This window comes from Tauraco erythrolophus, chromosome 3 (genome assembly GCF_009769465.1).
Source record: "Tauraco erythrolophus isolate bTauEry1 chromosome 3, bTauEry1.pri, whole genome shotgun sequence".
Taxonomy (NCBI): Eukaryota; Metazoa; Chordata; class Aves; order Musophagiformes; family Musophagidae; genus Tauraco; species Tauraco erythrolophus.
This window is the reverse complement of record NC_141467.1, coordinates 12336366-12351181: the sequence shown is the minus strand read 5'-3', so window position 1 is coordinate 12351181 and position 14816 is coordinate 12336366. Positions and strand designations below refer to the sequence as shown.

General features: G+C 42.9%; 1 protein-coding gene across 3 annotated transcripts in view; it reads left to right on the top strand.

Annotated features, from left to right (window-relative positions):
* The window catches only part of CDH6 (cadherin 6), a 54874-nt gene extending 45043 nt beyond the window's left edge, over nucleotides 1–9831 (top strand). For 2 of the 3 annotated variants that reach the window (XM_086609013.1, XM_086609011.1), the window contains 4 exons: nucleotides 618–739; nucleotides 1534–1651; nucleotides 1739–1990; nucleotides 9341–9831. In XM_086609013.1, coding sequence (XP_086465139.1) covers nucleotides 618–739; nucleotides 1534–1651; nucleotides 1739–1990; nucleotides 9341–9831 — 983 coding nt within the window. The remainder of the gene's footprint in view (nucleotides 1–617; nucleotides 740–1533; nucleotides 1652–1738; nucleotides 1991–9340) is intronic. The other variant, XM_086609012.1, reaches the window with a different exon arrangement.
* Nucleotides 9832–14816: the final 4985 nt, after the last annotated feature.

The following is a 14816-nucleotide window of genomic DNA, read 5'->3' as shown; positions in this document are numbered from 1 at the left end:
ATACATTTTAGTGTTAACTCTAGAATATCAGCCAAATCAATTCACAACAGATTAGAAAATATCTGTGATCACAGTTACTATTTATTTAACATAATGGTAATCATGGTAGCTTAAGGAACTGTGTCACGAGAACAGAGTATTATATGTAACAGGTGGAGAGGGAAAAAACCCACTCCATCCCATCTTCATGAATCTTCAGTCTTCCTGTTTCAAAGTTAAGGAAGATAATATGTTCTAGAAACTTTGTTGCCACTGAATTGTATCAATTAGGTTAATAAATAGATTTAATTTAATTCCAGTATTATAGTTATACATATATACGTATCCCCCATATATTCATAGTCATACTTGGAGTATTCAAAGGAATTTTTAAATCCTGGACTTCCACCCAATCTTAACTGCATAACTTACACATAATCAGAGTAATAATGACACAGCACAATTTTGTGGGATTCACTGCATAACACATTCCCCTGAAATCAACAGAATATAAGTGGAGTGTTGTGAGTGAGTAGTAGTAAGGCAATGAGCCCCTAAGTCTGTCCTTTTCTTGTCCAGCACTGAGTCAGTAGCTAGGCTAAATGAAATCTCTGTTCTTTCTGGTTTTATCATTTCAGACAACCCAAAACAAAGCAGCCGTGTCCCAGTGTTCATTAAGGTTTTGGACGTAAATGACAATGCTCCAGAGTTTGCCATGTTCTACGAGACCTTCGTCTGTGAAAATGCAAAGGCAGAACAGGTGTGTTGTCTGCTTGAACTAAGAAATTATTCCAAATTAATTGGGTTTTGCTACTACTCTTGCATCACCTCGTCAAGCAGTATACTTCGCATTGCATTGAACTGTCAGTTTTGCGAAATTAAACGAAACAGTGGCTGCATAGTATCTGATTACACTTAGTATTCTTACAGTTAATGTGACAGTATGTTTTACACTGTTGTTTTCTGTACTGCACCTTGTTACCCCTGATTCATTTCCATTCTGTGATTCTCTGCTTTAATCAGACACCTCCACTCCCTCTTTCAGATCTGTAAACTGTTACAGGTCCTGTCTGTGATATAACTATTTCCTGCCAGCCAGCTCTCACTCTACTAGTCCTGCTACTAAATGGTTCAAAGTAGCAAATCATTTGGGAAGATTCAGCCAAACAATTCCTGTGACATGAGATTTGGGTAGCTAAATATACAGTAACCTTGGACTGTCTCACCTTTCATCACTATTGTTTGTCACATGCAAGGTTTCCTACCTGTCTGGAGTGGCATCAACCCAAGCCTGCTTTCGAATTCAATGTGATTTTCCTGCCAACTTTCAAATTTATTATGCTACTGGCTGATAGTATGGGATGCAATAGCATGGCAATCCTAAACAGCAGCAGTAGCACATGGATCACTTTTCTTAAGCTCACCATAGCATTGTCAGCTGTCTTAAAGCAGAATAAAAAACCAAATACAATAAGATTGCTTTACAATCCTAGGGTACATAAACAAGCATAAAGTCCACTGACTTTGAAGACAATTTTGTTCTTATTGTTTCAGCTGATACAAACATTAAGTGCTGTTGATAAAGATGACTCGTACAATGGACATCAGTTTTCATTCTCCTTAGCTCCTGAGGCAGCCAGCAGCTCAAATTTTACACTACGGGACAACAGAGGTGAATTTTTAGGAAGACTTTTCTTTATTATCTCATCCTTGCTTTCAGTCTTCAGATGAAGTTTTAATGCATGCTTTGTGTTTTCAGACAACACAGCAGGGATTTTCACCCGAAAAAACAGATATAATCGGCATGAAATGAGTACCTACTTCTTGCCAGTGGTAATATCAGACAATGACTTCCCTATTCAGAGCAGCACTGAAACGGTGACTATTCGAGTATGTGCTTGTGACCATCGAGGAAAGATGCTGTCCTGTAATGCAGAAGCCTTGATTCATCCTACTGGTCTTAGCACTGGGGCTCTTATTGCCATTCTTCTCTGTATCATTATATTACTTGGTAAGTAGCTCGGAAGCATTTTATTCCTTTCATGGCTATTTTGCGTTGTTACAAGTGATTATACCAAGGCTAGGATAAGAGAAAAGCAAAGATATCCTTGTCTTATCCTGCATTTGTGTTGCCGTATTTCCTGCTTCTGAGGGCTGCTACAGATGTGGTGTATAGAACACATCCTATCTAGTCTTAGTTATCTAAAAGTTAACAAATGTCCAAGCAAGAGGAGACAGCTGGGCTCCATCCTCTGGTCTATTGAAAGAGAGACGCACCTGTAGAGAGACATTCATCCCATCCCCTTATTGATACCTGAGGTGGACCAGACTAATCACCCTCTGCAGATGTCTGTATCTTTCTATTGACCATAGAAGGAGGCCAGATTAATTGTTTAAAACTAAGTTACTTTGCATATCTAAATGAAGGAACAAGAAGTCTCCAGTGCGTCTGTTCTGCTGGAAAAGGATGCTGAAATGAGGTGGCTACTAAAGCACTCTGTCAAAAGCTGCAGCGTGTCGTGGTTTTATAATAAAAGGAACTGAGGGTCGAGACAAGAACAGAGAGAACCCCCACCAGCCATGGTCCCGGGCAAAACATGACTCAGACTTTTTTTTAAAACAAAACAATTTATTAACAGTTACTTAACAAGAGACAAAAGGGAATGAAACCGGTTACTTGAGAGGATAAAGAGAAAACAAGGCCAGATCTTAAAACAACACCTCCCCACCCCCCTTTCCTTTTGTTCCTGGCTCTACCTCCCCCCAGCAGCACAGGGGGACAGGGAATGGGGGAGTGCAGGTCAGTTCATCCATGATGTTAACTGCCGCTCCTTTCTTAAAGGAGGAGGAGTCCTTACACCATTTTTCCCTTGATTCAGTGGATTCCCTACTCAAGAGGAAAAAATCCCTGATGCCATCCTCACACCGATTGCAAGGGAAACCTCAGCTCCAGTACACCTCCTCCTGCTCCATCTTGACTGACCTGGCCGTTGTGGTTATTTTCTCTTAGATCTTAATCCTCTCTGGGGGAGCTCGGCCCGGCGAGCACCCTGGGAGCGGGGCGCTTCCCGAGTCCCCCATGCTGCTCCCCCGGCGCCATCTTGAGCACGTGGCGCCGGCCTGGGGCCGAGCAGCCGCCCGGCCGGAAGCGAGGGCAGCGCCCTCCTCCCCTCTCCTCGCTCCTGGGCAAAAGACCGCAAAAAAGACCATGCCTCCCGTCTCTTTGTCTCAACTTAAATAGGGCAATTCACAGAGGCGCCAATTTGGCTCAACCCCCGGGGGAGATGGGACCCAGGTCTGGTGGTCAGGGAGCAAATCCCCTCTCCTGCCACCAGAACACCGCACCCCACCCCCCCCATCAAGCTATCACACAGGGACCTCCCTTTCAGGCACCTGTCAATATGAAGAGGTTGGATCCTGAGCGGGCAGGATGTACAACACTGCCTACAACACTTACAAGTCATCAACTTTTTTTTTTTTTTTAAATAAAAATAGAGACAGTTTGCAATCTCTCTCACATTCCTCTCACTCAGGTTCCACCCCTCTTGTACAGCAGAGTACAATCAGTCCCTCTGCCATTAGCCATAGTCTATTAATCTGGGGAGAACTGTACAATAAAACAGAGGCAGTTGTCAGGGAGACGTTATTAGTCACCTTTAGTATCTGGTCAGGAAAGAAGGAAGCCAGACCAATTTTATAGCAGTAGAGTCAAGCAGGGGAGAAAATGTTTCCCCAGTGATTCCACTTCTTTCTACCATACTCGTATCTTCCTTGGACATGCTTATCACCACTGCAGAATCATCCTGGCCTTTACTATTAGAATTTCCCTCTCCAGTCATGAGTCAAAGACACGTTGTGATTCTCAAACTTCAACAGTATAGTCATGGCTTGCCCAAATAAGCACTATCGCATTTTCAGAACAGATTCCCACAATAACAGTCTTACCCTTAATTTGCCATTAAATTCATTCTTTGAAACATGGTTTCACTGCCTCTAAGGTCTGAGCTCACTTTGTATCAAGTTCCTTACCAGAAAAAGAAATCTAATGCTGCAGATAGTCTTGCACTCATTAGTACAACTGTGTTCATTAATATCAATCTGACATTAAATGATTTCCTACTTTATATCGATCAAAAATAATTGATTCTGTGTGCTGAGCAGCACTTTATGTCAATTACTGCTCACGCCACCATGCACCATAAGCAGATTTTCAATTAACTCAGCTATATAATTTTCTGTTTTCAAGGTTTGCATGTGCAACCACTACTGAGTGAAAAACAACACTCTGGGCAGACCTGAACCACAACTTCAAGTTTAGCAGCAACAAATAGTGCCTGTAAATTACTAGGTTTATCTGCAGTTTGAGTAAGTCTAGCAGCTCATCAGAAAGTCTCAGATACTGCTGAACACTGACATGTAAATAAAGGTGATGTACTTTAACATATAGAATCATAGAATGGTTAGGGCTGGAAGGGACCTTCAATGGTCATCTAGTCCAACCCCCCTGCAAGGAACAGGGATATCTCCAACTAGATCAGGTTGCTCAGGGCCTCGTCCAACCTGGCCTTGAACGTCTCCAGGGATGGAACATCCACCACCTCTCTGGGCAACCTGTTCCAGTGTTCTACAACTCTCATGGTAAAAAATTTTTTCCTAATATCCAATCTGAATCTACCTCCCTCTATTTTAAAACCATTACCCCTTGTCCTATCACAACAGGCCCTCCTGAACAGCCTCTCCCCATCTTTCTTGTAGGCCCCCTTGAGGTACTGGAAGACCGCTATAAGGTCACCCCGGAGCCTCCTCTTCTCCAGGCTGAACAGCCCCAACTCTTTCAGCCTGTCCTCATAGGAAAGGTGCTCCAGCCCTCTTATCATCTTCGTGGCCCTCCTCTGGACCCTCTCCAACTGGTCATGTCCTTCTTATGTTGGGGCTCCAGAACTGGACGCAGTACTCCAGGTGAGGTCTCATGAGGGCAGAGTAGAGGGGGAGAATCACCTCTCTCGACCTGCTGGCCACGCTCCTCTTGATGCAGCCCAGGATGCGGTTGGCCTTCACACATTGCCGGCTCATATTGAGCTTCTCGTCCACCAGTACTCCCAAGTCCTTCTCCTCAGGGCTGCTCTCGATCCATTCACCACCCAGTCTGTATTTATGCCTGGGATTGCCACGACCCAGATGTAGGACCTTGCATTTGGCCTGGTTAAACTTCATGAGGTTGGTACGGGCCCACCTCTCCAGCCTGTCGAGGTCCCTCTGGATGGCATCCCTCCCTTCCAGCGTGTCGACGGCACCACACAGCTTGGTGTCATCGGTGAACTTGCTGAGGGTGCACTCCATGCCACTGTCCACGTCACCGACAAAGATGTTGAAGAGGGCCGGGCCCAACACGGACCCCTGAGGGACGCCACTCGTGACCGGTCTCCACTTGGACATCGAGCCGTTGACCACTACTCTCTGAGTGCGGCCATTGAGCCAATTCCTTATCCACCGAGTGGTCCATCCATCAAACCCATGCCTCTCTAGTTTAGAGAGAAGAATGTCGTGCGGGACAGCGTCAAAAGCTTTGCATAAGTCCAGGTAGATGATATCCGTTGGTCGACCCTTGTCCACCGATGCTGTCACTCCATCATAAAAGGCCACCAAGTTGGTCAGGCACGATCTGCCTTTGGTGAAGCCATGTTGGCTGTCACCCACCACCTCCTTGCTCTCCATGTGCCTTAGCATGGTTCCCAGGAGAATCTGCTCCATGACCTTGCCAGGCACAGAGGTGAGGCTGACCGGCCTGTAGTTGCCCGGGTCCTCCTTGTTCCCCTTTTTAAATATGGGGGTTATGTTCCCTCTCTTCCAGTCATCGGGGACCTCGCCAGACCACCACGACTTCTCAGATACAATGGCCAGTGGCTTGGCAACTTCATCCGCCAGTTCCTTCAGGACCCGCGGATGGATCTCATCAGGTCCCATGGACTTGTGCACCTTCAAGTTCCTCAGATGTTCCCGAACCTGCTCTTCAAGTACAATGGGCGGTAGTTCATCCTCACAGTCCCTGCTAGTTCTTTCCACAGCTTGGGTGGTAAGACAAGAGGCTTTATCAGTGAAGACTGAGGCAAAAATTCATTGAGTAACTCAGCCTTCTTTATGTCCCGGGTAACCAGAGCACCAGTATCCTTCTGGAGGGGGCCTACATTCTCCTTGGACTTCCTTTTTTCCCCTACATACCTATAGAAGCTTTTCTTATTGCTTTTTATATCCCTTGCCAAATTCAATTCCTTCAGGGCTTTAGCCTTCCTCACCTGATCCCTGGTCACTCGTACAGCTTCTCTGTATTCCTCCCAGGCTATCTGTCTCTGCTTCCACCCTCTAGTGGAACATCTAATGGGTTTTTTTTGCCTGCAAGTTCAGCACAAAAATAAGAAAACTCAGGTGTTAGAGGTGTGACATAATTAACAAAGTCTCATTCTTGCATACTCTGTGTAACTCTTTTGTCAACGAGATACTTCAGGAACCCTTCTATGTGAAAACTGTCATTCCTGTACTTTCTCAGATCATTCTACCAGTTGCTATTCCAGAAGCCCATTCAAAATCAACACTCTGTTTCTCAAATTCTCCAAAATTTTCTCTAGCTATCTCTGTTCTCCCACATAGACCTTTCCCCAATCCTCCCACGTAGTGTCACAGCTTTATACTCTAAAGGAAGAGAATTATCTCTTACTGCATTTTTTCACAGCAGCGCAAAAAAGCATCACTCAAATTAGGGCCTTTACATGACACCATAAGTAAATCCTCATCATTAGAGTGAGAGCCTGAAGCTTTCAATATCGGAACCAGCCCTCTTAATTCCTTCAATTTCATCTCCTTTCAACTAATATTAACAGACCTTCTTCCTTACTCACACTATTCCTGTGGTAAAGACACAGCAGAAATTAGACCATTTTCCTACTTTATCCAGTCTTCTTAGGATCCCTCCATAGTCAATGAAGAGAAAGAGCATGAGACTCTTCGAATACAAGCTTGAGCACACCTACAGATAGCATCTTGCTCTAAGCAATCCTGCAGGGGAGCTCACAATTAAAAAAAAATAAAAAAGACACTTTTTGTCTGTCAAAGCTAAGAAAGACAAGTTTCAATGGGCTAAAATTTTGTTGTAGGGACGTCCTCAGCCCTTGGCATTTCCTTCAACAAGGTTACGAATGAGGAAGGGAGTGTAGAAAAAGTCTCTTAACAGTTACTGTGCTTTGACTCACACACCATTTTAGAAACACAGCTCACATGAAAAATAATTTTGATCCACCATATCATCTCATATCAGCATGTTTAGGCATTTTCTGATTTGCTTTGCTCTGCTATGAAAGAACTGTAGACAGCAAGATGTATCTTTTCTTGGAGTTTGCACAGCAGAGCTGAAACACTGGGCACTGTGGACCTCAGACTACCAAAGCAGCAGTGGTCGTAGTAATACATCCCTGCTCCTTGCTGCTGTTCATTTGTAAATATTCAGTCATTTACCATCTTAAGGTAGAATCCAGCTAAGAAATCTGAAATTACCTTCTAAAGGAAATAAAGTGTTGAGCATATCACTTCCTACCCTCTGTGCCCGCTTCTCCAACAGAACTGGGGATCATTTTTGAGCAAAAATATTTAAATTTGGATCAGGGCACTGGAAAGAGTTCCTGCTCTGCAAATAAATAAACAATATATATCTATGAACACACATACTTTAGAATGAAAGGCATAAAATTATCTGTTTGAGAAATCTCATGCCTTTGGCAGATTAAATGATACTGTGAAATATGTTCATTTGATTCGTGTCAATATGGGACAATGGATGGATGTGCAAATAGGTGGCGAGGAGTAGGGTGTGCTTATTCAAGACAAGTGATTGTCTTAGTTTAAGATCTCTGTGAAATGCAAAAACGTAAACCTGCGAAATGCCTCATGATGCTACTAACCAGGAGCCCCAATTGTGAAATGTGTTCACCTGATACATGGCAATATAAAACAATGTTAGGGCCGCACAGTGAAATATGACCTTCTCTGTATACGTAACCTTTAACCATTCTGTTCATTCTTGTATACCCGTAGTCCTAGAGAAAGCAGAATGGTATGGATATAGTTCTCGCTTCTTGCAAAAGCCACCTAACATTTTGGGTTTTTTTTTTCTCTTCTTCTTTTGCTTTACTGCCAGTTGCAAGGTGTTAGACAAGAGGGGCCTAGGGGCCTGTATGCGCTTAATCTCTAATCTCGCTTAACCACTTTTAAGTTAGCTTGCTCAAGCCATGTATCTGTAAGTTGCATAACCCTTGTGTAAGATAAGCAGGAGCCAAGATGGAGAACAAGGACGGTCCTGATGACTTCGCAGAGCAGAGTCATGATGACTTCGCTAGTTTTCTGGGGAGGTGAAAAAGTCATCACAAGGAAGACATACAGCCTTCATCCCTGAGACTCCTACTCACGACCACCAGGAGACACTGCGCACGCGCAGCTGGGGGGGGTTAGGGGTGGAGACTATGGAGATGACTTCTCTGAGCTCATTGTAATAAGACCACCTTTTCTCAGAAATAATTAAGAATATGTATTAGTAAAAGGAATATATACCAGAAATAGGAACTATACGGTGTGCATCTTGGTGGAGCGGAGACTCCCGGCGCACCCAGCGCTGTTTGCTTGCTTTTATTCGCCTAATAAATTGTAAACTTTAATTGGAGTTCTGTTTGGGACTCTCATTTATCACAATACCATTACCATATCTCATCAGTCTAAGATTTAAGCCATGTATTTTTTTAAGGTGATGTACATTGTAAAAACATGGAAGGGAAGTTAATAAAACTGCTGACTGAAAATCCACTCCATATTCCAAGCTTTTTTCCAGAGACAGATAGATTTACTTATCTTGAAATGCAGCTTTGCTAACCTTTTATCATAGCCCAGTAGATACTAGTCTTGTCCAAAGCACAAGTTGCATCTCGTCCCAGCGGTTCAAGGTAAATAACACCTGACGTTACTTATTTCAGAGAAAGTCTTTCTTCTTTCCCAACTCTCATGAAACTAGTTCTGTTCTCAATGCAACAAAATTACTGCATGACTTTGGGCAAAAATGTGCCTACTGACAAAAAGACACTCCACTTGGCTTCTTACAAGCTTGATGTCTCCTTTCTTCTAGTGCACATGCATGCAGTTTCATCTCCCAACGTACTCACAGGCAGAGCAAGCACACTCTGAAAACCTGACGTGCGTGTTTGCAATTTTGCAAAATGTCTTTTAAAACTTTGAATTCAAGCAGAGGCACAATCTTTCTTCTGGGTTTTAATGGAGTTAGGGATTAACCTTTCCCTTTCTCTTCCCCTGTTGTTTTTGTTTCCAGTTACAGTCGTGCTGTTTGCAGCACTGAGGCGGCAGCGGAAAAAAGAGCCTTTGATTATTTCGAAAGAAGACATCAGAGACAACATTGTCAGTTATAATGATGAAGGTGGTGGAGAGGAAGACACCCAGGCGTTTGATATCGGCACGCTGAGGAATCCCGAAGCCATAGACGATAATAAATTACGCAGAGACATTGTGCCCGAAACACTTTTTATGCCACGGCGGACTGCAACAGTGCGAGATAACACAGATGTCAGAGATTTCATTAACCAAAGGTTAAAGGAAAATGACATAGATCCAACGGCACCCCCGTATGACTCATTAGCAACCTACGCGTACGAAGGTAATGGTTCCATGGCAGAGTCCCTCAGCTCCTTGGAGTCGGTGACTACGGACGGAGATCAGGACTACGATTACCTTAGTGACTGGGGGCCTCGGTTTAAAAAGCTGGCAGATATGTATGGCGCAATGGACAGTGACAAAGACTCTTAATATGTTGCCTTTCTTTTTCTTTCTTTTTTTTTTTTCCCTTTCTCATTTTCAGAAACAGCATTGAAATATGTGAAGTGGCTAATTCTTTCTATTTCTCCACAGCTGTGTGAAAGGGTTCTCTATTCTACCCATTCCAATTGTCTAATGACTGCAGTCTATGTGGGTAGGCCATCAGAAAACTTTTTCTAGCATCATTTTATCAGCTTCCAAGAGGCAAAGTTCTTATTTTTCAGTGCATCCAGTTTACCAAGTCAATCTTACAGTCACAGCAGTAGTGGAGGCAAAGAAGGATCAGATGGGGAGCAATACTTTTACTTGTTCTGCTTATATTGTAAATTGGAGCATATTACTGTTTAAGCTTACTTGCTCTTTTTACTTGTATTCAGACTGTTCAGCTCAGACAACTGGTCTGTCGATTGTGCATTGCACATCCCAATGTAATGAAATGCCCTAGTTTACCCTATGTATCATAGTCAAAAGTAGTGGTGACGGAATGAAGGTTTATGATACAAGTAGAATCAGCCAAGAAAAAAACATCAAACATACATTTTACTCATGAGGAGGGTAGAAAGGCTTTAATGGATTTAATGTTTTAAATCTAAGTGTTTTTCTAGAACTCACCATTGCCCCAATGCACTGACTCATACTAACACACACATATATATATAGTTCATTGACTGCTATGTATATATTCTTCTGACCTAGCATCCCTGGAGAGATGTGCGTGGGTGCATGTGTGTGTGGTCAGTAGCCCCAATATCTAATTCTTAGACGGTTTCCTAGTTTGAACCCAGACTTTCCTTGTGATATGAGAAAAGGAATCTAATTCAACTCCAGATTAGATCATGACTCAGGAAGGAGCAGATCATAACCGTGCTTTTCTTTGTACTTTTTCCAGTTCAGTGATGGCCACTGTGCTGGGGAGGTGGGAGTCAGGCTTTTCGTATCCATCTACTTCTGCCTCTTCTCATGTGCAGGAGGGGAGCAGTAGCCTCAAGGCGACTGTCACCCACTGGGGCAAAAGGAGCAGCTGCTAAGGAGGAAAGGGTGCATTTTCTGTCCCGACCTTCCTTGCCTGGATGCCAAGGGTGGCTTCCCAACTGACTCCGCCCAGTTATGCTATCTGTCAAGCGGGGAAATAATGCCTACCTCATCAGGATGTTGCAAGACTTATATAAGTCATTTGGAAATGCTTTGGAGATGGAAAATGCTGGCATTCTGCCAGAGGAAGTAATTTCTCATGCTTTCGGGTGGTTGGTTTTTCGTTGGTGTTTATTTTTTTTCCCAGATTCAAGCCCTGAACGCACAAGTAAGCGAGAATCAATTGTCATTCCAGTGGCCTGAAAAGCAGGGTATAAACTATATAAACTATAAACTACAACACATTTTTTAAAAGAAAATATTCAACCAGGGTTGTTAAAGACTTCACTAAAAGGCAAAATTTTAATCACAAGTCTCTCTGTGTGTGTTTATCTGCTTTGCCAAACTAAGTAACTTTTGTCCAAGGATGGGATGGGGGAAGGCGCTATAGTCTCAGGCCGAAAAAATTTTCTTTACAGCTTGTGCACCACTCAGTATTTCTGTTGGTTTGTCAATTCATGCAGTTGCTGCTTTTCAAATTCAGCCATCTAGGACAGGCTATGTAGAGAAAATCCTAAGGAGCTGCCATGGGACATATCCAATTCTAGGATTGAAAAGCTGCCCTGGGTCCCAAAGTAGGGACACGGCCCATGGCACTGTGCCAAGGAAAGAAGGATTTTTAAATATTTTTTTTAATATACCTCATATATAACTAATATCATGTATTTCATTTTGAAACAGTATTTAATACCAGAATTACAGGCATGGATCTATTTTCCCACTCCCTCAAATCTTAAATGAATCAGTTTGAAAACTAAACAACACTCCCAATTTAAAAATAAAGAGAGAAGGGAAAAAAGTTAACAAACAGAAAATTAAAAGGGATTAAAAATTAATCCCTGGAATTCATTACTCCTAGAGAATTAAATAAAGAGAGCGGTAAGATTCCTGAGCATTAGACTTTTACAAGCACGACAACATAATTTCAGGTTTTGTGAACCGGCTTAGAGGGAGGAAGATGAGCCAGCCACGCTACAGTGCCTAGCTGGGACTGGGACCAGGAAAGACTCCTTCCCAGTGGGAGCACTGCACATTCACAGGTTTAGGGCGAGGCAGATAGCAGTTTGCAGATGTCCAGCATGATAGATTATGTGGGTTTTCAGAGTGGAGGAACTCAGAGCTTCAGTGGGAGCTGAGCCCCCAGTCTCGCTGATGGAAGCCTCTCACGGTGCAGAGTGAGGTGCCCAACACCATCGCTCAGGAGGGCTGAGCCTGTCCTGCCCATCACAATGGGACAGCACAACTATGCTCTTTTTATGTCGTCCTGAGGGCCCTTAAGAGTAATTTAAGATGACAACAGCCTTTGAAACTCTAGCCCTTCATGGCTTCCTTGAAATCAGAGCATCCAGCAGCAACCTGTCTGAAGCCTGTCTCTGACACACCGGAGGGGCCATCTGGATTTCATATACATGGAGGAGCAGCAGATGCTCAGCACCACCTGACACAGGTCCCTCACTTCGGGCTGCTCACCTCATACGGTCAGTGGAGACAGCGTACCCCTCAGGGGGCATTTCCAAACTGCCCTCTACTACATGCCCATGGCTTAGCCTTCACCTCAATAGAGTGCAAATCGCCTCGAGGTCGGAGTCCAGTTGGACACCCAAAGCAAGCCAGTGAACTCCGACCGGCAGGTCAGCTTGCATTAGTCACTCCTTGGGGTGGGATAACAAGACAGGAGGATCACTGGTCTTGTAACTACTTTCCTATGTTTGTACAGTGATTTTATCTGATTTAGTAATTGTTAGTAGCAGTCCGAGCTCAAGATTCTTTTGTTTTGTTTTCTTTGAATTGAAAGCTGGTTTTATCTTGTCCATTGAGTGACACAGTAAATGATAGAGTGGCTACTTGTGCCTGTTGTGTAAATATATTATATATAGAATTATGTTATGTCACCACAAATATGGTGCCTGCATAGCAAATGGATTCTTCTAAGAAAATTCAAGGCAAACTTGCATCCAAATTATTATTTATGCATCTAGTTTTTAAGGACTATTTTTTCCTGCAAATTAGACAGATTTCACATCTCTCACACAGCAAGAAGAGTTCAATTCTGTCTTTTCTTCTTGCTTGGCAGTACCACAAAGTGCAATTTATAAAAGCTGTACTGCATATTAAATATTGAAAGTGCCATATTGCAGTGATTACAAAACTTGCAGTAATATTTCTTTGTACCTTGTTGCATGCCGGCGTGCTAGATGATAGAAATGAGTATTTAACAATGCTTTCACACAACGCTAGAATTGCCATTTATAGATAAACAAGTGTTAGACTATAGGCTCTGAAGTGGGTTTCAAGGCTGTTTTAAGCCTCCTCTTCTTACAACCACACCTATTTGAGAAGCAGAAATATTTTTAGGAATTTTAGCTAAGCCAGGTAGAGAGATGAGCAATGCAGTTGGCTTTTCATTTGGAAAAACATCTGATCTAACAATAGGGGACCTATTAAAAGGTACCAAGACATTCAGTGGAGTTAACATGATAGAGACATGTTTACATGGGAGCTGTTTCCAGCCTTGCTACTGCAGAACAGTTAACAACTCTACACTTGAAATGGAATAAGGTTTCTAGTACAGCTATTCCATCCCAGCTCCCAAAACAGCCACTTTATTCCAGAAAAAGGATTTTTTACTCCAGAAGAATGAGTGTTTCAGCTTAAAACTATTCTATCCCACAGTATGGGAAGACACAGCAGCACATGCCTCCACTGCAGTTATGCCAGGACATCTCTTTGTGTAGACAGGCGCTTGGAAGAGAGCTGAGGCAGAAACTTGCAGCAAGCTCTGAACAAAAAAGTTTGGGGTTTCCACAGCGCTCTATTGACAGTACCACAGGACTGGGATGTGTTCCCAAAGCTGGTGTTGACAGGTATGCTGTCTAACCATGAGAAAAACAAGTTATCCATGTGTTTCAGTTATTGCTTGTAAAAAAAAAATGCTGGGAAAAATTCCAAGTAGAGGAGGAATGCTTCACCTGTACTAACACTAATATTTTCTAAATTTGTCCTAAGAAACAGATCTATTTTTCTGACTTTTTGTTTGTTTGTTTCATTAATTGTCAGGTCTTACTTCACTCTTATAGATAGGTATTTCCTAGCTGTTAAATGTGAGTGGTAGAGGTATCCTGCAAACAACCAAGTTTTGGAAGGAGCAGGCTACATCATGAGGCACAACATTTCCACTTCCCTATCACAAACCAAACAAAAACCCCCACCAAAAAAAATCAAGTAACTGAAAATTTGTAGTACCACAAAAAGCGCAATGATCATAAAGGACTAGAGCAGGGAGAGATGGCTTTGGAAATGTTTGTCTGCATACGTACAAATAAAAAGAAGGGACATAATGAACATTAGAAGCTGGCCATGTTTCAAAATCAGACTTAACACATGTTAAGCAGGGGCAACAGTGCATTGTCACTTCTAACGCTCCCAGATTTCCCGCAGCAGCCAGAGGGAGATTTGCACGGATAGGAAGAAAGACATCATCTTTTTCAGACCATGCAAATTAAATGCAGGCCATTTCCATGCAAATTTCTAGGAAAGTAAGTCCCTTTGTCATGATTATTATTAAAACCTGTTAAATTTCTGCTGCAGATCTATCTTTATGGCCATCTGCAGTGTAAATTACGGATAGTGATTCTGAGCAGGTAACTCTCTGTGAACACCATCGTGTTAGCTCTTCCTGCCACCATCTGTTTTAAATCTCTCCATGTTTCCTTTGGCTGCAAGTAGTATTGAAGCGTTTCAGAAGACCACTGTCTCAATTGGATGCTGGCATCCCCTGCCCGTTTGTGTTTCAATTAACACTGCAGTCCCTTGTCAAATGAGAGCTGACAAATTAACAGTCATTA